The 24,060-nt window shown below is 41.5% G+C and overlaps 2 protein-coding genes and 1 pseudogene across 6 annotated transcripts in view; 1 reads left to right on the plus strand and 2 right to left on the minus strand.

Moving 5' to 3' along the window:
* Nucleotides 1-2,292: 2,292 nt before the first annotated feature.
* Nucleotides 2,293-24,060, minus strand: part of LOC116271634 (vomeronasal type-2 receptor 26-like) — a 36,769-nt gene continuing 15,001 nt past the window's right edge. For both annotated transcript variants that reach the window (XM_031659307.1, XM_031659308.1), the window contains exons 2-3: nt 3,583-7,002; nt 2,293-3,244 (exon numbers count right to left, since the gene is read on the minus strand). In XM_031659307.1, coding sequence (XP_031515167.1) covers nt 6,184-6,885 — 702 coding nt within the window. In that variant the 5' untranslated portion in view covers nt 6,886-7,002 and the 3' untranslated portion in view covers nt 2,293-3,244; nt 3,583-6,183. The remainder of the gene's footprint in view (nt 3,245-3,582; nt 7,003-24,060) is intronic.
* LOC101006296 (zinc finger protein OZF-like) overlaps nt 3,854-24,060 on the plus strand; it is a 45,057-nt gene continuing 24,850 nt past the window's right edge. The window contains exons 1-2 of one of the 4 annotated variants that reach the window (XM_017952718.3): nt 5,146-5,223; nt 13,483-13,658. The gene's annotated coding sequence lies outside the window, so the exon portion shown is untranslated. Of the gene's footprint in view, nt 3,938-5,145; nt 5,224-6,250; nt 6,338-9,917; nt 10,038-13,482; nt 13,659-24,060 lie in introns of those variants that run through there. The other 3 variants (XM_017952720.2, XM_009195414.4, XM_009195413.4) reach the window with 3 other exon arrangements.
* Nucleotides 7,199-11,709, minus strand: LOC101011422 (annotated as a pseudogene).

Below are 24,060 nucleotides of genomic sequence, written 5' to 3' on the forward strand. Positions count from 1 at the left end.
GGTGGTGTTCTATAGGTCTATGGACCTACAATTTCCACTTTGTACCTTAAAAGGGCAGTGCAGACACAGGCATGCTTGCAAAGCTATTTAAGCAAAATCCTCGCTGCATTAAAAAAAAAGAAAAAATCATCCCTATGGCCATCTTGCCCATTCCAACTTGACGTATTTTTTGTTGTTGCTCTTACTAACAATCGACCTTTATCGCATCTTTCCCACTGAACTATTGTTTTAGTGGAAACAATTCTTTGCCAACGCACTCATATTTTCCTCATTTATGTTAAATGTGATTGCATTACATCATTGAAATAAAACCCATTAGAATGAAAAGGTTTCGAATAAATGCAACTCAACTAGCTCTTGGTAGTCACATAACTGAACCGATAGAGAAGAACGAAGGCATATTAGAAAGCACTGCACTAGCCAGGGGCATTCAGTGAGCCTGAAGCATCAGCTGGTATATTTCACAGACGGATGGAAACTTCTTTTACCCCAGGGATCATTTTAAAGTGGAGTTTAAGAAACAGTCTACTGAGCTTGCCTCATAGAGGTAAACTTTAAATGAGATAATACATATTTTTTTAATTTTTAAGTTCCAGGGTACATGTGCAGGCTGTGCCACTTTGTTACACAGGTAAACGTGTGCCATGGTGGTTTGCTGCCCCTATCAATCCATCACCTAGGTATTCAGCCCAGCAGGCCTTAGCTATTTTTCCCAGTGCTCTCCCTCCCCGCAACCCCATACCCCAACAGGCCCCAGTGCGTGTTGTTCCCCTCTCTGTGTTCATGTGTTCTAAATGAGACAATATTTCTAAAACACACTGCCTGGTACATAGTTCTCAATTAATGTATTGTCATTATCTAGGGCGGTGTTAGCCAATAAAAATCCGTGAGCCACACTTATTTCACACTTCCTATTAGCCCAGAACCCGGTAAAATCAATTTGAATAATATTTACGATTTAATTCAATATATCCAAGATACATTTCAATATGTAACCAACACAAACAATTATTAATGAAATCAGTTATATCCTTCATTTTGTATGAAGTCTTTGAAATCCATTGTGTATTTTTCACGTATGGTGCATCTCAATTTGAATGCTAAAATTGATCCGCAATTATATTTTCTAACATTTATAGTTAAAAAGTAGATCCACATATCCAAATTGTTCCAAACAGGGTTAAAGGTTGTCTGATAACTGAACCAAGTATCAATGTTAAATTTTTCATTAAAATTTTTTAAAAAGTTTAAAAGTCAGTTCCCGCCCATAATCCAAGTCTAATCATAAGCAAGCATCAGACAATTCCAAATGGAGGGACATTGTACAGAACACCCGGTCTGCACACCTCACAACTGTCAAGGTCATCAAAAACAAGGAGAGTCAGAGACACCGCTGCAGATCAGAGGAGGGCAGGAAGACCTGGCAACTAAATGTCATGTGGTGTCCCACATGTGACCCCAGAACAGGAAAAGGACGTTAGAGAAAAAACTGGGGAAATGTGAATAAAGTCTGGCGTTAAGAGTACTGTAGCAATGTTACGGTTCTGACACATCTACTAGGCTTATGTAAGATGTCAACAGCAGGGGAAGTGGGGAAGGGGTACGTGAGAAAGCTCTGGACTATATCATTGCAACTTTTCTGTAAATATAAAATTATCCCAGAATTAAAAATGTAAAACAAAAAATACTCCACTCTTCAGCTGCACTTATCTTACGTGTTTGTGTCCCCATGTCCTCCTCTGTTAAATGGGGATATAGACTGTATCTATTTCATACAGTCATCGTGAGAATTAAAGATGGTGTTTCCACAGAAATCCTGCAACCATAGTTCAGGCATTGTCAGCACACCATGCTTGTTAGTGCTAGGTACTGTTACTGCTGCTGCTGTGATTATGATTGTTTATTTGTAAGTGCAGAGGTCTGGGCTCCCATCTCCAGACATTCTGACTGAGTTGATATGGCTGTGTTTGCATAACAGCTCCTAGGAAGCTCTCGTCTTTTCTTACAGCAATTCATGTGCAAACAGGGCTGATCCTTTCAAATGTAATAAAGAAACTGCTAAAAGCCACGGAAACCACCCAGTAAGTTGATGACAGACAGATGGAAGATGTATTAGTCTGTTTTCACGCTGCTGATAAAGACATATCCAAGACTGGGCAATTTACAAAAGAAAGGTTTAATGGACTTACAGTTTCACGTGGCTGGGGAGGCCTCACAATCATGGCAGAAGGTCAAAGGCACGTCTCACATGGCGGCAGACAAGAGAAGAGAGCTTGAGCAGGGAACCTCCCCTTTATAAAAAACCATCAGATCTCGTGAGACTTATTCACTATCACAAGAACAGCATGGGAAAGACCTGCCCCCATGATTCAATTACCTCCCACGGGGTCCCTCCCACATGTGGGAACTCAAGATGAGATTTGGGTGGGGACACAGGCAAACCACATCAGAAGAGAATGCCAATCCCTCCATAGACAACTTACGCAAAAATGATATATTTTATTTTGGGGGAACCCAGTAGTAACTAATTTTTAAACTAACTTTATAAACCCATTTATCATTAGAAGGTTTCATATGCTAACCAGATGATTATATGCCCAGGTGCTTGATGTTAGTTTTTTGTAACTTCTCCTGGATACCATTAATGGCCTTTGTACATTTAATCATCCCTTCCCTTTGATGAGGGGAGTGCTCTTAAATTTTATGTAAAATGAAGTTAATGTGTCAGATCATGTCCATTCATATCAGAGTTCAATCACCTGGTGAGAGTTTGCTGGGTGACCAAGTTATGGGAAGGTATAGAAGAGTGTTGGAAAACTTCTGGGGCGGCAGTTCTCAGTAGGCTGACTTCAGCCCCCAGGGGACATTTGGCAATGTCTGGAGACATTTTTGGTTGTCACAACCAGGAGTTGGGGGCCGGAGAGGATTTTTCCTGGCATCTCGTGGGTGAGGTGAGGGAAGATCCTCGACATCCTACAACGCACAGGGCAGCCCCCGAGAACAAAGCAATGTCTGCCCCCAATGTCAATAACCCTGGTATTGAGAAACTCGGTAAGGTCTCAGGCCATTCAGCTGTTGAGCTCACTGCTGTCTCCTTGGCCACTAGTACTTATTCGGCTCTCACTGAATGAATGAATGCACAGCACGAACCTGTAATCAAGGACCAAGCGAACTGCGGGAGGCAGGGTTGCTACTGAGAACAAACAGTGACCTAGTTAACCTGGCGACAGGCGAGAAAGGAAGTCTGAGTTTCCAATCAAAAATCGGGAGGGAAGGAAAAAAAGAGTGAATCAATTCTTGCGAAAAGTCTCTGCGCACTTACTAGAAAGCACGCGGCCAGGAATCATGCAGGGCGCCTGCACGCATATTATTATTTAAATAAAGCTGCCCCTCAGCACAAACAGCCCGCAAGGTCACGGAAACGCCTCCAGTCCCATCCCCGGGTTCCGTCCTCCCACGAATCTCTCCCTCCTCCCTCAGCCTCGCCCCAGGCGCATGCGCACTCCCGCTCCCCAACCCACCCCAGTCCGGCCTCCGCCAGTGACGTCACCGCAAGGGCGGAAGGGAAGCTAAAGTCGTTACCATGGTGACCGCGACACAATCAGAAACGTCTACTAGTGACGGTCAAGCCCCCTACAACCGGTCCCAAAGCCGCAAACGAGTCAGGCATCGTGGTAGGACCTGGCGAGCTGGGCCGGGGAGAGCGGGGCGCCTGGACCGGGGACTTGTCGCATTCACATTGGCTGCTAGGAGGCCTCGGCGACCACTTCCGGATCCGGGGCGAAGGTCGCAGCTCCCAGCCCTTGCTCAGTGCGCTGAACCAGAATTCCCAGAAGCCTCTGCGGCCGCCTTCCTTCTCCTTACCTCCTGCTTCCCCCACAAATAACAGTGGATGAAATCATCTAACAAGCGTTTCCAACCCGCCGAATCATCACTGGTATAGACATTTTTCTTCTAAGCTGCTTTTTACTAAAACGTGCTCCTCCTGTCGCTCTGCATCTTTGGGACTACAATATCCAGAAGTCTCTGGGAGTTGCCGAGCCCTCTAGTTTAGGGTTGTTTTGCAGCCGGCGAGACGCCGGAAGTCTGGGAATAAGGCGGGACCAGGGAAAAAGCAGGATTCCGATTGGTGGAGAGGCCACACGGCCTTCTTTAAAGAACGTTGTAGAGTTGCACACGCGCATTGAGGCGTCTCTGCCCTCGTTCTGCGTGCGTGAAGTGTGGGGATTCCCGAGCCTCGGTCACCCGGTCGGTGTCGCATGTCGCCTGCGGGGAGGTTGGGGCTGCTCGCGCGAGCGCTCTGGGCCTCATTTCCGAGGCCGAAAATGCTGGCTCCAAAGTGGTGCCCTGGGAGATGAGGGCGACTCCCAGTTTCTACCCTGTTTCTGAATGGGCTTCCAGTCTCCATGGTAACGGCCCCCCCAGTTCCCCTGTGACGTCATAGCTGCCCACGGGAGGGGAGAAAGCTGATTTGAAGGGGCCGTGGGTTCTGAGCCAACCTCTCTGTCTTTGAGGCCACCTACCCTATACCACTCGTCCTTGAGAGGGTGAGCCGGTGACCTTTCACCCTCTCTGGGCCTCGGTTTCCCTTTTTGTGAAATAATGTCTGGTGCCCCTGCTGTGCTCTCTTACTATTTCAGGGCCTCAGGCAAGAGACACCCTCTGTGTCTCAGTTTCCCCGTAGGTGAAGTGAGGATGGTGCCCTCTGTGTCTCAGTTTTTGCATAGGTGAAGTGAGGATGATGCCCTGTGTCTCAGTTTCCCCATAGGTGAAGTGAGGATGATGTTAGAATTTGATGTTAAAATGTAGGGAGTTGTGAGAATTAAGGGAACCTCAGAGCAATGGCCGGCACACAATGACCCTTCAAGTGCCAGCGGCTTTGATGATCACCATTCTTGCCTTTTCTTTGGAGACTGGGAGAAATTACCGCCCCACCTTCCTCCAGGGTCTTTGTGTGTTGATCTGCAAGTTGGATGTATTGGATTTTATGACCACTAAACTGTCTTCTGAGCACACAAGAGCAGTGGTTTTGATCTCTGAGAAGTACTACAGGGCTTGGTGTTAAGACACTGGAATTCCGGAAACCCGTCCCTGTCATACCAGTTGCTGTGTGACCTCCGTCAATCGTGGTTCTTTACCGAGCCCTGAGATTCCGCAAGTGAAAATGGATGGGGATGAACTTCCCGTCCAGGCACTGCCACTGACTTCGCTTGGGGACCTGGGGTAAGCTCTGTGACCCAGCATTGCACCATCTGTAACATAACCAAAGGGTGAGCAATTGAACTTTGAGGTTGATTTCGGTGCTAAAATCCCAGTCAGTAGTTCTAGCGTCTTCACAGACCTCACCCTTCCCAATGCCCTCACTTTGTGCTCCATATCCCAATCAACACTTAGTGATTCCAGATTTGTAATTTTTGCCATTGTGCTGAGAAGTAATTAACTATTTTATGTTTTTTTAAATTTGAATTTTTGACTATCAGGCTTAGCATCTTTTTTTTTTTTTTTTTTTCTTCGTTAAAGACTAGTCAAGTGCATTAGGAGGGGGGAAAGAGTAGAACAAGGAATTTGGTCTGTAATGACTGTGGACAATAAACTGGTAGAAGTCACTCACTACCTTTGAGCCAGCCAGAATATTTTTATTATTCACTGGATATTCAGATTTTGCCTCTGTAAATTTCCTATCTTTCATTGCCATTTTTAAAAAATTGTTCATTCAATCTTTGTTAATTTTCAGGTGTGCTTTCCACAATTAGGTTACAAATTCTCTGCCACTAATGATCATTACAGTTCCTTTTCTCAGCCTGTTTATTGTTTCGTCTGTTTATGGTTTCTCAGGCTTTTTGTTTATTTATTTAGACAGTCATGCTCTGTTTCCCAGGCTAGAGTGCAGTGGTGTGATCTTAGCTCACTGTAACCTTGACCTCTGAGGCTTAAGCAATCCTCCCACCTCCGGTCTCCTGAGTAGCTGGGACTACAGATGCATACTACCACCCACAGCTAGTTTCTGTATATTTTGTAGAGATAGGGTTTCACCACATTGCCCAGGCTGCTCTCAAACTGCTGGGCTCAAGTGATCCAGCTGCCTTGGCCTTCAAAGTGTGGGATCACAGGCGTGAGCCACCATGCCTGGACTAGGCTTCTTCTTTAAACATTGAAGAATGTTCCTTTCTAGATGAAGGAGGATCACATAGCACTTGGGAGCAAAGATGCAGCCAAGTAACCCAGCGCTGGAGCCCACGATGGAGAAGATCTCACGGCCACTCTGGCCTTGCCCTGGGTGCTGTAGTAACTTGGGAGGAAGGACACCCAGACACCACAGGACACCAGCATGCTGAAGGTGAGGAACTTGGCTTCGTTGAAGGCATCAGGCAGGTTCCTTGCCAGAAAGACTACAGCAAGGGTCCCCAAAACCAAGAAGCCCAGATAGCCCAAGACAGAGTGGAAGGCAGTGACAGAGCCCTCATTACACTGGATAATGATGTAGCCAGGCACGGACTGAGGGTCGTTGTCTACGAAGGGAGGCTCTGTCCCCAGCCAGATTCCACAGAGGGTCCCTTGGATACAGGAGCAAAGGAAGACAACAGAATGTGTTTTTTGGGGACCCATCCACTTTCGGATCCTGCTTGCTGGCCTTGTAGCCTGGAAGGCCCTGCAGAAGACACAGCCACTGTGAACATAGCTGCAAAGGTGGTCCGTCAGAGGAGGCAGGTGGCAGGGCTGGGGCGGCTGATGAAGAGCAAGGAAGAGAGAAAGCAGAGCGTGAGGGAGACAACGCGGGGGTAGCTCAGAGTCAGGTTGCTGGTCCTGACCATGGGAGTGTTTCGGTGCCACACAAGCTCCACAAGGATCAGAACAGAGAGGGCAGAGTAGAACAAGGCTGTGCATCCCAGAGCCAGGCCCAAAGTTTCATCATAGGCCAGGAAGACCTCCTATTTGGGAAGGCATGTTCCCTTTTCTTGTTTGGATGATGATCTTCAGGACAGCGCCTGCATTGTTTTATATCTGAAATAAACAAAAAGGGTGTCACTGTCTCCAGAGCACTGCACGTTTGGTAAGATGCCATTGCCCAGAGCTCTCACCACCACAGCCCCATTTAGATAGATCGTTTGGCTGGTGTGTGTGTGTGAGTTGTGTGTGTGTGCACACAAGGGCACGAATGTGTGTTCTGCATGTGTTTTAAAGAAAAAAACACTTCAGCTTTTTTTTTTTTTTGACCATTTTAATCAGTTTTATTGATTCATGCTTCTGGTTCTTATTCAGTTAAAAACAAAGCACATTAAATACATCGTCTTATTGCTTTATAAATGCACGGAGCTCATTCTCTATATCAAAAGTAATAAATAATGGCCATAAAACACCAAGACAGTGACAAAAATGACAACCCAGCCTCGAACATAGTATTTTACAGTCCGATCTAGAACAATAACCCAACACACTACATAAAAGTGCCACATATGAAAACATGCATTGTGTGTAGTCACTCTAGTACTGAGCTTACACTTGCTATTCTTTAAAAACATCGTAGGACTTTTTCACTCCTTAAAAAAGATGGACATGATGCAAACATTGCGAGTTATACCATCACTGACTTTAATATTACATTTATATGCCAAAAATCTTTACAGATACTTAAGAAAGAGAAAACAAAACCAATGATAACACAGTATATTTAAGAAAAGTGAAAATGAGTTTGTTGTTGTACCAAAGAGAAAGCTACATATTTTGAAACAGACAAAGCAAAGCCAGAAACTGAAGCAGAAGAGGGATCATGCATTTAGTAGCAGAAATCCTAAAGTTACCCTCGGTATACATTGATTGAAAGCAGGAATATTGCAAACAGCATGATGGATATGAGGCAGACAACCCTGGCTTAACAAATAATCCAGCATTATCGTCATTGTTATGACTGTGGTGTGGCTATTGAAAGGAGTATCCAACTCTCCAGCACAGATGGGGGTTCCTTCACCTGAAACCCCTTAAAGTCGCTTGAAATAAATCACTTGATAATAAAAGGCAATCCCTGCATACCCATGCCAACCCCAACAGAATCAACTAAGGTCAAGTTTACATGCAAAGGGAAAAATTTTCCTTTTGTGCTTGGAATGAATTTCGAAGAAGTTCATTCCCCCCTATTTCTTGTCTTCCTTTCTTAAATCAGATAAGGAAGCTTTACAGGTTTAATTCAGAATTTATGGCTGGGTGTGGTGGCTCACGACTGTAATCCCAGCACTTTGGGAGGCCGAGGTGGGTGGATCACGAGGTCAGGAGTTCGCGATCAGCCTGGCCAACATGGTGAAACCCCATCTCTACTAAAAATACAAAAATTAGCTGGATGTGGTGGCAGACGCCTGTAATCCTAACTACTCGGGAGGCTGAGGCAAGAGAATTGCTTGAACCTGGGAGGTGGAGGTTGCAGTGAGCCAAGATTGCACTACTGCATTCCAACCTGGGTGACAGACTGAGGCTCCATCTTGAAAAAAAAAAGAACTTACACAAAATGCTGGGGTGCTTTATTCATAGTAATGGCTTGGAATCAGTTCCAAACGAGTCTCTGGGATTGGTGAAGGACTGTGTGTTTTAGCATTTAGCAGATTTTAAGTAAAAGCAGATATGCTCAAAAGAAGAAAAGTGTGCTTTTCTTTATCTTTAAAGGAACTTCATTCATAGCAAAATATACACAAGACCTGTTTAACAAACACAGATCTGCCCGGGCCAGTCACGTCCTAAGCCCGGTCCCTCCTGTAACTATGATCCACTGGAATTGGAACTCTTCTGTTGAGGTTCTCTTCTGCAGTTTTCATTAGTATAGCAAGCTGGCTTCCAGACACCCTTCCTTTTTGAATAGCACTCATCAGCTGCAAAAATTCATTGAGTTCAACCTGTCATTTTTATTCAAATCGACTTCATTTAGAATTTCATGGAGTGTATTTTCATTCATTTGAACATTAATACTCTCTAATACATGCAGAACATCAACAATGGTAATAAAGCCTTTCTGGTCTGCATCAAACTTATGAAATCTCTTCGTATACCTGTCAGTGTCTGAAGGCAGTAGGCTAATTTCAGAGCCGTCTGTTAACTGTTCTGATCGAGATTTATAGTCTGTTTCATAATATAGAAACTTCCTGGCTGTTTCACGTTGTTCCTGTTTCTTATAATCATCTCAATTCTGTTCTCTGCCCATCAGTTCCACAATCCTGAGTAGGGCTTCCTCTGCTGCCCGGACATTTAGAAAGGCCAGGTGAGGCCGAGGCAGGAGGATCACCTGAGGTCAGGAGTTTGAGACCAGCCTGACCAACATGGAGAAACCCTATCTCTACTAAAACTACAAAATTAGCCAGGCATGGTGATGCATGCCTGTAACTCCAGGTACTCAGGAGGCTGAGGCAGGAGAATCACTTGAACCTGGGAGGCAGTGATTGCAGTGAGCCGAGATCGTGCCATTGTACTCCAGCCTGGGTGACAAGAGTGAAACTCTGTCTCAAAAAAAAAAAAAAAAAAAAAAAAAACCAGGCAAGTACGATGTGAAATCATATCCACAGTGGTGCAGGAATCCTCCTTAATCCCATAGTTCACCTCTGCTTCAATATATGGAAATTCTAACACAAGATGTACTCTAACAATAGGCCACCTTTTGCTAGTCACACTTGCCATTGTGGCTACCTCAAAAGCCTTATCACCATAGGGGGCGGCAAGATGCTGTGCCCCCTCGCTTTCAAGTCCATAATCCTGGACGAGCCTTATGTAGAGTGTGGGGTTCCAGTCTTTACCCCCTTGAAGGAAAAGTCCAGCTGTTCTACTTGGTCCCGCTTTCAAATTATGGGTTTTGATAGCATTTAGGGTATCTTCTGCCATAGACCGGTAAGTTGTCCCCTTTCCACCTGCCGTAGTAATAAGGCCTCTCTCACTGACATCGACAACATGATTTCAGGACATAGACTGAGAATCTGCAGATTTGGGATCTGTAACAAGGGGATGGATACCGCTCCATGTGGCCAGGATGTCCCCCCTCTTCTCACTTCAACATCACAGCTCAGGTAATTACGCGCTTCATTCAAAATGAAGTTAATATCTTCTTCTGAAGGAAGTGGATGGTGTGTAATACCAGTTGGAGTATCAGTAGTGCCAGCAGTCATCATCTTTTGCCAGGGAAAGAAGAAAATAACTCGCCCATCACTGTTCAAGAAGTCCCATGCTCTCTGGGCTGTAATAAGCAGGCATCACAATATGGACACCAGCACTTGGCTGGCAGATAGCTGCAGCGTCTTTATCATCCATTTTGCACACAGAGTCTGTGAAATGTCCCGTGGCATTGATAACACATTTGGCTCTCATGTCACATTCCTGCCCTTTGAGGACATCCTTGCACCATGCACCACTCACATGCAGTTTCCCTGTCTTGGTGTCTGTCTTCTTGAGCAAGCTCACTACCTCCCTGTCATTGACTGTGGCATCCCCATATCTGTCAGCAGTCAGCTCAATGGCAAGATTCATTCATGCATCGTTATGTCGCCCATCATAGTAGACAATTCCTCCTACCAGTTTGTCCTTCTGGAGCATTGGGCAATGTTCAAGGGCTCTTGATTTGCTGAGGACATACTGCTTTTCAGGCAATTACTTCCTGCAACAAAATCATACAGCTCGATTCCTACCCAGTAGTAAGGTAACTGCCACCACTTGTAAACTGGAAGCATAATAGACAATGGAGCTGATAAAAGGGGAGCAATTTCTGGCAGGTTGGCACGCTCATCAAGGGCTTCTGTTACCATCCTATACTGCTCAATATCCAACTTCATCATGGCCTTCTGAACATATCTCACACCACCATGGATCAATTTAGTGCTTCTGCTGCTGGTCACTGATGGGAAACCATCTCTTTCTACAAGGCTGTTTTTAATCCTCTGGTGACGGCATCTAGTACACAGCCACTTCCTGTTGCTTCTCCTTCCATAACAAGGATATCAACTTCAGATATATTTTTGCAAAGTCAGTAGCTGAGCGTCTCTGGAAGGAGGCTCCCTGTTAACAGGTTCTGAAATGCAGTCTGCTGCTTCAACATAGACCAGGCTCATTTGTTTCCTTCTGTGATAAGCAAACTGAGAAAGGCCTAAACAGTTGGAAGAGCATCTCTTCCAACAAGAATTGTCACTTTCACTGCCTTTTGAAATGCCATTTCTTAGCTTGAGGACTTCTCCTTGTCGGCCCCCAGGTCTGGCTTTTCCTATTTCACACCTCCTGGCCAGCAGGCTTCCCTGGCCTACAAATGTGTCCAGGAGGCGGGCGACCCTGCGACCCTGCCGTGAGAGCCCACAGCCCTCGCTTGGCTCCACACTTCACCAGCTTTTTCAGTAATACTGGGGGCAAAATATCCTGGAAAAACTTCCACTACAGTGTATTTAATAATTGTGGATCTTATCTCTCTGTTCTTCTCTGTCTCTAACTCATGTAAAGGCGTCCCCCCAACAATCTGTCTCTTGTGACCTTGATATCTATAGATATAGACATGCAGTTGCCTCTCAGTATGTCTGTAGGGATTAGTTCTGGGACCATCTCAGGCACCAAAATCTCAGGCTGCTCAAGTCCTCTGCATAAAATGAAGTACTATTTATATATAACCTAGTGCTTACTCCTGAATACTTTAAATCATCTCTAGATTACATATAATACCTAATACAATGTAAATGCTATGTAAATAGTTGTTAGACTATCTTGGTTTTTAAATTAGTATTATTTTTATTGGTTTCATACAAATATTTTTTGGAGACAGGGTTCTTGCTCTGTCACTCAGAGTGCAGTGGCACAATCACAGCTCACTGCAGCCTCCACCTTGCAGGCTCAAGTGATCCTCCCACCTCAGCCTCCTGAGTAGCTGGGACTAGGTGCATAGTTTATTTTTTGTAGAGACAGGGTCTCACTATGTTGTCCAGGCTGATCTCAAACTCCTGGATTCAAGTGATCCTCCTTCCTTGGCCTGCCAAAGTGCTGGGATTACAGGTGTGAGCTACTGTGCCTGGCAAAAAAAAAAAAAAAATTTGATCCCAGGTTTGTTGAATTTATGGATACAGAACCCTGAGGCAGATTTTTTTTTTTTTTTTGAGATGGAGTTTCACTCTTACTGCCCAGTCTGGAGTGCAATGGTGCGATATCTCGGCTGACCACAACCTCTACCTCCCAGGTTCAAGCGATTCTCCTGCCTCAGCCTCCCAAGTAGCTGGGATTATAGGCATGTGCCACTGCACCCGGCTAATTTTGTATTTTTAGTAGAGATGGGGTTTCACCATGTTGGTTAGACTGGTCTCGAACTCCTGACCTGAGGTGATCCACCCACCTCGGCCTCCCAAAGTGCTGGGATTACAGGCGTGAGCCACCGAGCCCAGCCGCAGAACTTTTTTTGTAGATACATAATAGTTATATATATTGTGGGGTCATGTGGTATTTTGATGCATGCATAGAATGTCTAATGATAAACCAGGGCAACTGGGTCTCCATCTCCCCAAACCTGCACCCTTTCTTTATGTTGGAAACATTTCAATTACTCCCCTCCAGCAACTTTAAATCATACGACAAATTATTGTTAACTGTAGTTGCCTTGCTGTACTACTGAATATTAGATCTTATTCATTCTATCCAACTGCATTTTTGTGCCCACAAAACAACCTCTCTCCTTTCCCCCTCCATTCATAGCCTCCGGTAACCACCAATCAACTCTCTACTTTCATGAGATCCATGTTTTTAGCTCCCACATATGAATGAGAAGACGTGATATTTGTCCATCTGTTCCTGGCTTATTTCACTTAACATAATGTCCTCCAATTCCATCCATGTTGCAGCAGATAACATAATTTTAATTTTATTCTTTTTATGGCTGAATAATACTCCATTGTGTATATGTATCATATTTTGTTCATCAGTTGGTCAAGAGGTACATGAAACACTGTTCAACATCACCACATGAGGGAAATGCAAACCAAAACCACAATGAGAAATTATCTCACTCCAGTTAAAATGGCTTTTATCAGAAAGCCGAAAAATAATGGATGCTGGTGAGGATGCAGAGTAAGGGGAACCCTTGTACAATGTTGGTGGGAAAGTATATTAGTACAGCCACTATAGAAAACAGTGTGGCAGTTCATCAAACAACTAAAAATAGAATTCCCATGTGACTGGCATTCCCACTGCTGTGCACTTTCAAAAAAAAAAAAGGAAGCTAGTATGTCAAAAAGATATCTGCCCTCCCACATTTACTGACACAAATTTCTGAGGGCCTGTGGAGGAAAAGTTAAATATTAAATTTGAACTCAATTGAACATGGACACAAACAATGGTCACCAAGTCCTGGAACAGGTTGTGTGAGCCCCTTGAGGCGTTCATCCAGCGCTGTTTTGGAGAAATCTCTATTTCAATCTATTCCTATTCGTTAGTTATTGAAAAACAACAGACAACTGCAAAAACAAGTTGACCTTTTGTGTTCCTTGAACCCAGTCGTGAAGGGCCCTCGTGGCTGGGCCTCATGCCAAACAACTCCTTACAAAAAGAGCCAGGGTCCCAGACTGTGCTGAAGCTTCATGAGACCTCTCCTGGTCTGTGCATGGACGAGTGGCCGACTCTGGAGCCCAGGCTGTTGCTTCCCGGTGTGGTGGTGAATCCTCCATAGTCTGGTGAGTGTAAATAGATGTATATCTTTTCCCTTCTGCCCTCCCCATTGCAATTTGCTTATTATATCCATTTGCTTATTGTATCATTTGCTTATTCTATCTGCATTGCCATTTACGTGGGACAAAGGTTGTTTACCGTTAAAGGTATCGTGTGTGGGTCTTTTCTTCTCCCCTAGCATGTTTCCCACACAGAACGGGGCCCCTCCCCAGAAGCTGTCTTCCTTCCTAATGTCCTGCTTTATGGGAGCTCAATTCAAGATGAGATTTGGGTGGGGACACAGCCAAACCATATCAATGACTGCTGTGTTTGGCCCAGAGTCCAGTTCCAGTTGTATCTACTGGGAGAGGAATTATCCCCTGAAAGGGAACAGGGAGGTCATGGGGTTTGGCTTGCTAGGTTCCCTTCTTGTGTGAATTTCACTCTTGCATGACCTCTTATCACTGCCTGAAAACTGTTGCCAGATAGAATGCATCCAGGTTTGTAGTTTTCTGTATCAGGAAGTTCAGTCTACCACCAGTCACTCTGTCATCACCAGAAGTGGACGCTTTAAAAAAAATAGTGTTTGCAGGTGTTAATGAAGGAGAATTCATTAGATTAGTGAGGCAGGTATACTGGGTGTTATCTGTTGTTGTTGTTGTTGTTGCTGTTTTCAGGATTTCAGGGCCTAGATTTTATGATAAGATATATTTTAAGAGGATTAGAGTGTGGCGTTAAAGAATTAAGGAAACAATATATATTGAGTGCCTTTTTCCAGCTTTGAGTTATGATTAACAAAAAAATTACATATATTTAGAGTGTACAATATGATGTCTTGATGTATGTATATATTGTAAAATGTCTGAAACAAGATAATTAATATATACACATCTTACAGTTACCATTGTGTGTGGGGGTGTGTGTGTGTGTCTTTGTGTGTGTGGTGAGAACATTTGAGATAACTCTTGGAAAATTTCAAGTACGTATTAGGATTCACTATGTTCACCATGCTATACATTAGGTCTCTAACAGTTTTTCATCTTATAGCTGAAAGTTTCTGCCCTTTGACAAGTATCTCCCCAGTCCCCCCACCCTCCACCCTCCACCCCTGGTAACTGCCATTCTACTCTCTGTTACTACTCTCTGAGTTTGACCTTTCTAATATTCCACATGTAAGTGGGAATCACGCAGTATGTGGCTCTCTGTGCATGGCTTATTTCACTTCCCATAGTGTGCTATTGGGTGCCTTTCAGTACTGGGCGAGTAACTGCAAATGACACCCCTACCCACCCATGGTCTCACGTAAATGTGCTGCATCTCTCCCTCCACTTCACTAATGATACAAATCCCACTAGATCTCGAGTCTCCTCTGCTTTGATTTCCATCATGAGCCCTGATATGCAACATATTGATCCGCTGCTCATAATCAGTCATGCCAAGTCTTCTTCATGCCTGTGGCTTCCTCTTCAACACATAAAGAAACCAGCCTTGAGCAGAACATAGCAGCTGAAAGACACTCCTTACACTTTGCTCTGTACCCATCCTTCACTCATGCAGCAAACGTTCACTCAGTGCCATATGCTGACCCACCTACAATGCCCTTCACAAGTTGAGGTTATGCTTAACCTCAAAATAGCCATGTGACACTTACATGAATGTAGAAAGGCTACAGTGATTTTTTGTTGTTGTTGTTAGAGTCTAATTTCAGGTGTCTATTAGGATTTACTACATTCATCATGCTATATGTACATTAGGTCTCTAATGTCACCCAGGCTGGAGTGCAGTGACACGATCATGGCTCACTCCAGCCTCAACCTCCTGGGCTCAAGCAATACTCCCGCCTCAGCCTCCCAAGTAGCTAGGACTAAAGGTGCCTCCCACCACACCTGGCTATGTTTTTTATTTTTTATAGAGATGGGGTCTTGCTGTGTTTCTCAGGCTGGTCTCAAACTCCTGGCCTCAAGCAATTCTCCCATCTCGCCTCCCAAAGTGGTGGATTACAAGTGTGAGCCATAGCACCTGGCCAACTGCAGTGATTTTAATTATAAATATATATATTTATTAATAATAAATTTACTATGTTTACATATATGTTTTATAATGTACATGTTAAGTAATTACATATACCATACAAATCATACACATTGAATATAAATACACGAATTATATTAAATGACATTAAATATATGCAAATATCTTATATGTATGATATATATAATTTTACATCCCAAAATACATATTTTACAATATAAGTGCATGTATATCTCATACTATCTAGGTATAAATGTATCTTATGTATTCTATACAAATACTATACATAAATTTATGTACATATTCAATATTTTACACATCTACTAATATATGTAATCTATTTTGTTTTTACATGTATATTTACACACACGTGATATGTATGCACTGTAGTTCATGCATTACATATGTATAGTTGTGTGTTATATGTAGTATTACATAAGTATCCATATGTGTATATATTTCACATGTAAATGAATATGTATAGAATAATCTTTTATAGTACAGAAAAAAGATTCTTTATCCAATCCACCAATAATGGGCAGCTATGTTGATTTCATGTCTTTGCTTTTGTGAATAGTGCTGCAATGAACATATGGGTGCATGTGACTTTTTGGTACAAAAATTTATTTTCTTTTGGATATAAAACCAGTAATGAATTTCTGGGTCAAAGGATAGTTCTGTCTTAAGTTCTTTAAAAAATCTCCAAACTGCTTTTCATAGTGGCTGAACTAATTTACATTCCTGCCACAGTGTATAAGCATTCCCTTTTCTTGGTAGCCTTGCCAGCATCTGTTTTTTTTTTTTTTGTTCTGTTTTTTTACTTTTTAATAATAGTCATTTTGACTGGTGTAAGATGGTATCTCATTATCTCATTATCATGGTTTTGACTTTCATTTCTCTGACCACTAGTAAAGTTAAGCATTTATTCATGTTTGTTGGCTGCTTGCTTTCTTTTGACAAGTGTCTGTTTACATCTTTTTCCTATTTTTAAGGGGATAACTTTGTTTTTACTTGTTTAGTTGTTTACTTTTTATGTTGAGTCTAAATATTAGACCTTTTCTGATGCAGTTTTCAAATATTTTCTGCCATTCTATAGGTTGTCTGTTACTCTGTTACTAGTTTCGTTTGCTGTGCAGAAGCTCTTTAGTTTAATTAGATCCAATTAGTCATTTTTTTGTTGCAATTGCTTTTAAGAACTTAGTCATAAATTTTTTCCCAAAGCCAATGTTCAGAATGGTGTTTCCTAGGTTTTCTTCTAGGCATCTCATAGATTGAGGTCTTACATTTAAATCTTTAATCCATCTTGAGTTAATTTTTGTATATGATGAATGTAGGGGTCCAGTTGCATTCTTCTGCATATACCTAGCCAGCAATCTCAGCATCATTTATTGAATAGGGAGTTCTTCACCATTGGTTTTTTATTGTTGACTTTGTCTAAGGTCAGATGGCTGTATGTGTATGGCTTAATTCTGGGTTCTGTTTTTTGTTCTATTGATCTATGTGTCTGTTTTTGTACCAGTATCATGCTGTTTTGCTTACTGTAGTTTTGTAGTACAGTTTGAAGTCAAGTAATGTGATGCCTCCAGCTTTGTTTTTGTTGTTGTTGTTTAGAATTGCTTTGACAATTCAGGCTATTCTTTGATTTCAGATGAAGTTTAGAGTAGTTTTTTTCTAGTTCTGTGAAAAAAAGATGTTAGCAGCTTGATCGGATTGGCGTTGAATATGTAGATTGCTTTGAGCAGTATGGCCATTTTAACAATATTGATTCTTACAATTCATGAGCATAAAATGCTTTTCCATTAACTTTTGTCGTCTATTATTTTTTTCAGCAGTGTTTTGTAGTTCCCCTGGTAGATATGTTTCACCTTCTTGGTTATATATAGTCTAGGTTTTTTGTTGGTTTGTTTTGTTTTTCTTTCAACTATTATAAATGGAATTTTTTTTTTTTTTTTTTTGGCGACAGAGTCTTACTCTGTTACCCAGGCTGGAGGGTAGTGGCGCGATCTTGGCTCACTGCAACCTCTGCCTCCTGGGTTTAAGCAATTCTCCCACCTCAGCCTCCTGAGTAGCTGGGATTACAGGCACCCACCAACATGCCCGGCTAATTTTTCCATTTTGGTAGAGACAGGGTTTCACCAGTTGGCCAGGCTGGTCTTGAACTCCTGACCTCAGGTCGTCCACCTGCCTCGGCCTCCTAAAGTCCTGAGATTATAGGAATGAGCCAAAGCGCCCAGCCTAGTATTTCAAATAATTTTTTTAATTTCTGCCTTAATTTCATTGTTTACCTAAAAGTCATTCAGGAACAAGTTATTTAATTTCCATGTTAGTATGTGGTTTTGAGAGCTCTTCTTGGTATTGATTTCTATTTTTATTACACTGTGGTCCAAGAGTATGGCTGGCATGATTTTTGTTTTTTTTGTTGTTGTTGTTTTTGTTTTTAAATTGATTGAAACTTGCTTTAGGCTGAGCATGTTGTCCACCTTGGGGTATGTTCCATGTGCAGATGAGAAGAATTTGTATTCTGTAGTTATGGCGTCCGTATTCTGTAAATGTCTATTAGGGCCAATTGGTCAAATGTCAAATTTAAGTCCAGGTTTCTTTGTTAGTTTTCTGCTCTGATGATCTGTCTAATGCTGTCAGTGGGGTGTTGAAGTCCCCTACTATTATTGTGTGGATGAGTCTTTTCATAGGTCTAGAACTATAGCTTCATGAAGCTGGGTGCTCCAATGTGGGGTACATATGTGTTTAGATAGTTAAGTCTTCTTATTAAATTGAGGCCTTTATCATTATGAAATGCTTTTCTTTGTACTTTTTACTTTTGTTGGTTTAAAGTCTGTTTTATCTGATCTAAGAATATCTACCTCTGCTCTTTTTTGTTTTCTATTTGCATGATAGATTTTTTCCAGCCTTTTACTTTGAGCCTATGGGTGTTGTTACATGTGAGATGGATCTCTTGATGACAGCAGACAAATGAGTCTTTCTTTTTAAAATCAAACTTGCCACTCTATGCCTTTTGAGTAAGGCATTTAGACCATTTATATTCTAGGTTAATAGTGATATGTGAGGTTTTCATCCTTTCATGAAGTTGTTACCTGGTTGCTTTGTAGGTTTTATTGTGTGGTTGCTTTATAGGATCTGAGGACCATATACTTAAGTGTATTTTTGTGGTAGCAGGTATTGTTCCTTTGTTTCCATGTTTAGAACTCCCTTAAGGATCTCTTGTAAGGCTGGTCTAGTGGTAACAAATTCCCTTATTGCTTGCTTATCTGTAAAATATTTTATTTCTTTGCTTATGAAGCCTGGTTTGGTGGGATATAAAATTCTTTGTTGGAATTTATTTTTTTCAGAATGCTGAAAATAGGCCCTCAATCCCTTCCAGCTTGCAAGGTTTCTGCTGAGAAGTCTGCTGTTGGCCTGATGGAATTCGCTTTGTACATAATCTAATATTTTTCTGTAGCTGTCTTTAAGATTTTTTTCTTTACTATTGATGGTGGACAGTGTGGTGACTATGTGTCTTGTCGATGCTTATTTTGTATAGTATCTCACAGGTGTTCTCTGGATTTTTTCTATCTGATGTCTACCTTTCCAGCAAGATTAGGGAGATTTTCTTAAATTATTCTCTCAAATATGTTTTCCAGGTCATTTACTTTTTCTCCTTCTCTCAGAAATGTCATTAATTCATAAGTTTGGTCACTTTATATAATCCCATTTTCTCAAAGACTTTATTATTAAAAAAAAAAAAAATTTTTTTTGTCTGACCAAGTTTGTTTAAAAGACCATACTTCAGGTTCTGAAATTCGTTCTTCTGCTTGCTCCAGTCTATTGATAAAGCTTTTAATTGTAGTTTGGAATTTCTTAAGTGAGCTTTTCAATACCAGAAGTTCTGACTGATTTCTTTTTGACGTGTTTATCTCTTCCTTCATTTACTGGATTGCTGTAGAAATATATTTGTGTTGATTTTGAAGCTTTTTTTGGATGTTGCTGAGCTTCCTTGCAGTGCATGCTTTGCATTTATTAAGCCCTTCTCTTAGTAAACAATAATAAAGTATATATCTAGTGACATCGGCCACAGCCATCTCTTATTCATGCATGCCATCTGCTGGCTAGTAGGCCAAACTGCACAATAGCTCAATGTAAAGCCAGCCATGAGAAGTCCATAGGGCTATAAAAGCAAAGCCAAAAGATGGTACCAAACATACTCCATGCTCACACATTCTAGGGGGACAGGGAAAATGAAAGAAAAAATATATATATAGAAAAAAGAATCTTGTCTGCATGAAAATAATTACAAAAATTAGGAATGCCAACATCTCCAGATGGGAAGCCATTGTAAGAATTCCGGCATCATGAAAAATCTGAATGTGGTGACACCACTGAAAGATTACACTAGCTCTTCAGCAGTGACCCCTAACCAAAATGGAAAACAAGAGATTACATATTAAAAAATTCGAAGCATGCATTCCAAGATGGACGAGGCTGGAATGGACAGGCCCATGTACAGGCTTCCTGATAGCAGGCACAAGCACCAGTGTCAACCATGTACCCAGAGGTGTGACTAGCCATGAAGATCAGATGGGAAACCTCCTTGGCTCCAAGTTCTCTGCATAGAGTGGGGTGTTCTAGATGCCTGGAGGTCTGCCTGGGCTTGGACTATAGAGGACCCCACTGCACCACAATCTCTGCACAGAAAGGGTGCGGTGGCTCACAGACTGCCTGTTTTATCACATGCCATTTGGTGATGATCTGATCTTGCACAAATTATTTTATTATTATTTTTAAATTTTTTATTTTGTTCACTTTTCCAACGTGATGTATCAGTTATATTGACATAACCATTTATTTTTATTTTTATTTTTGTTTTTGTGGGTGCATAGTAGGTGTATATGTTTATGGGTTACATGAAATATTTTGATATGAGCATGCAATGCATAATAATCACATCAGGATAAATGTGGTATCCATTACCCCCAAGAATTTATTTTTTGTGTTACAAACACAAAAATAGAGCTCCCAGAGGAATGGGCAGAATTCCATCTTTGCTGTTTTTCAGCCTTCACTGGTGATACCTCCAGGTACTGGAAAATTTGAGATGACTAGGGACTGGAGAGGACTCCCAGCAAACCACAGCAGCCCTATAGAAAAGTGGCCAAATTGTTAAAAGAAAAAAATACTCATCCAAAGGTCAGCAACTTCAAATATTAAAGGTAGATAAACCCACAAAGATGAGAAAAAATCAGCACAAGAATGGTGAAAACACAAAAAGTCAGAGTGCCCTCTTTTCTCCAAATGACCACATCACCTCTCCAGCAAGGGGTTGAAACTGGACTGAGATGGCTGAAATGACAGAAGCAGAATTCAGAATACGGATAAAAACAAACTTCACTGAGCTAAAGGATTGTATTTTAACCCAATGCAAGGAAACTAAAAGGTCATGATAAAGCATTGCATGAGCTGACAGACAAAATAGCCAGTGTAGAGAAGAATATAACCAGCCTGATAGAACTGAAAAACACAATACAAGAATTTTAAAATACAACCACAAGTATTAATAGCAGAATAGACCAAGCAGAGGAAAGAATCTCAGAGCTTGAAGACTGCCTTTCTGAAGTAAGATAAGTAGACAAGAATAGAAAAAAAAGAATGAAAAGGAATGAACAAACCTCCAAGAAATATGGGATTGTGTAAAGAGAACAAATCTATGACTGGCTGGTATACCCAAAAGAGATGGGGATAATGGAACCAATTTGGAAAACATATTTTAGGTTATCATCCATGAGAAACCCCCCTGCCCCCAACCTAGCTATCCAGGCCAACATTCAAATTCAGGAAATGCAGAGAACCCCAGTAAGATACTCCATAAGAAGATCACCTCCAAGACATACAACCATCAGATTCTTCAAGGTCAAAATGAATGAAAAAAATGTAAAGGGCAGTTAGAGAGAAAGGCCAGGTTACCTACAAAGGGAAGCCCATCAGACGAACAGTCCACTTCTCAGCAGAAATTCTACAAGCCAGAAGAGATTGGAGGCCAATGTTGAACATTCTTAAAGAAAAATTCCAACCTAGAATTTCATATTTGGCCAAAATAAGCTTCATATGCAAAGGAAAAATAAGATTCTTTTAAGACAAACGTAAAGGGAAATTATTACTCCTGGATCTGCCTTACAAGAACTCCTGAAGGAAGCACTAAATATGAAAAGGAAAGACTTTTACCAGTCACTACAAAAACAATGAGGTACATAGACCAGTGACACTGTAAAGCAACCATATAAATAAGTCTGCAAAATAACCAGCTAATATGATGACAGGATCAAATCCATACATATCAATACTAACCTTAATTGTAAATGGGCTGAATGCCCCAATTAAAAAATACAGTGTGGCAAGCTGGATAAAGAACCAAGACCCATTGTTGTGCTGTCTTCAAGAGACTCATCTCACATGGAGTCACACACATAGGCTCAAAATAAAGGGATGGAGGGAAATCTACCAAGCAAATGGAAAGCAGAAAAAAACAGGGGTTGCAATCCTAGTTTCTGACAGAACAGACTTTAAACCAACAAAGATCAAAAAAGACAAGGGCATTATGTAATGGTAAAGGGTTCAACAAGAAGATCTAGTCATTCTAAGTATATATGTGCCCAACATGGGAGCACCCAGATTCATAAAACAAGTTATTAGAGACCTTAAAAGAGACTTAGACTCCCACACAATAATAGTGGGAGACTTTAACACCCCACTGTCAATATTAGAAAGATTTGAGACAGAAGATTAACAAAGATATTCAGGACCTGAACTCAGCTCTAGAACAAATGGACCTGATGGATATCTACAGATATCTCCACCCAAAAACAACAGACTATACATTCTTTTCATTGCCACATGGCACTTATTCTAAAATTGATCACATAATCAGAACTAAAACACTCCTCAGCAAATTCAGAAGAGTTGAAATAATAGCAAACAGTGTCTTGGACCACAGCACAATCAAATTAGATCTCAAGACTGAGAAATTCACTCAGTACAGTTACATGGAGATTGAATAACCTGCTCCTGAATGACTTTTGGGTAAATAACAAAATAAAGGCAGAAATGAAGAAGTTCTTTGAAACTAATGGGAACAAAGGTACAACATGCCAGAATCTCTGGGACACAACTAAGGTGTGTTAAGAGAAAACTATATAACACAAACTGCCCACATCAAAAAGTTAGAAAGGTCTAATTGAACAACTCAACATCACAACTAAAATAACTAGAGAACCAAAAGCAAACAAATCCCGAGGCTAGCAGAAGACAATAACAAAATCAGAGCTGAACTGAAAGAGATTGAGACATGAAAAACTATTCAAAAGATCAATGAATCCAAAAGCTGGTTCTTTTTAAAAAAAATTAATAAAATTGATAGGCTACTAGATAGACTAATAAAGAAGAAAAAGAAGATTCAAATAGACACAATCAGAAATAATAAGCGGGATATTACCACTGACCCCACAGAAATATCAACAATCATCAGAAAATATTATGAATACCCCTATGCACATAAACTAGAAAATCTAGAAGAAATGAATAAATTCCTGGACACATACACCCTCCCAAGGCTGAACCAGGAAGAAATTGAAACCCTGAACAGACCAAGAATGAACTCTGAAATTGAGTCAGTATAAAAACCCTATCAACCAAGGAAAAAAAAAAAAAAAAAGCCCAGATGAACTCATAGCTGAATTCTACCAGATGTATGAAAAAGAGCTGATATAATTCCTGCTGAAACTATATCAAAAAATTCAGAAGGGACTCCCTAGTTTATTCTATGAGGCCAACATCATCTTGATACTGAAACCTGGCAGAGATACAAAACAAAAACAAAAACAAAACAAAAGGAAACTTCAGGCCAATATCCTTGATGAGCATTGATGCAAAAATCCTCAACAAAATACTGGCAAACTGAATCCAGTAGCACATCAAACAGTTTATTCACCGTGGGCTGGGCATGGTGGCTCATGCCTGTAATCCCAGCACTTTGGGAGGCCTAGGTGGGCGGATCACAAGGTCAAGAGATCGAGACTATCCTGGCCAACATGGTGAAACCCCTTCTCTACTAAAAATACAAAACTTAGCTGGGCGTGGTGGTGTGTGCCTGTAGTCCCAGCTACTTGGGAGGCTGAGGCAGAAGAACTGCTTGAACCCGGGAGGCGGAGGTTGCAGTGAGCTGAGATCACGCCACTGCACTACAGCCTGGTGACAAAGCAAGACTCCATCTTAAAAAAAAAAAAATTTATCCACTATGATCAAATAGTCTTCATCCCTAGGATGCAAAGTTGGTTCAACATACACAAATCAATAAATGTGATTCATCGTGTAAACAGAATGAAAGACAAAAGTCACATGATTATCTCAATA

The sequence above is a fragment of the Papio anubis genome, chromosome 20 (genome assembly GCF_008728515.1).
Source record: "Papio anubis isolate 15944 chromosome 20, Panubis1.0, whole genome shotgun sequence".
Classification (NCBI taxonomy): Eukaryota; Metazoa; Chordata; class Mammalia; order Primates; family Cercopithecidae; genus Papio; species Papio anubis.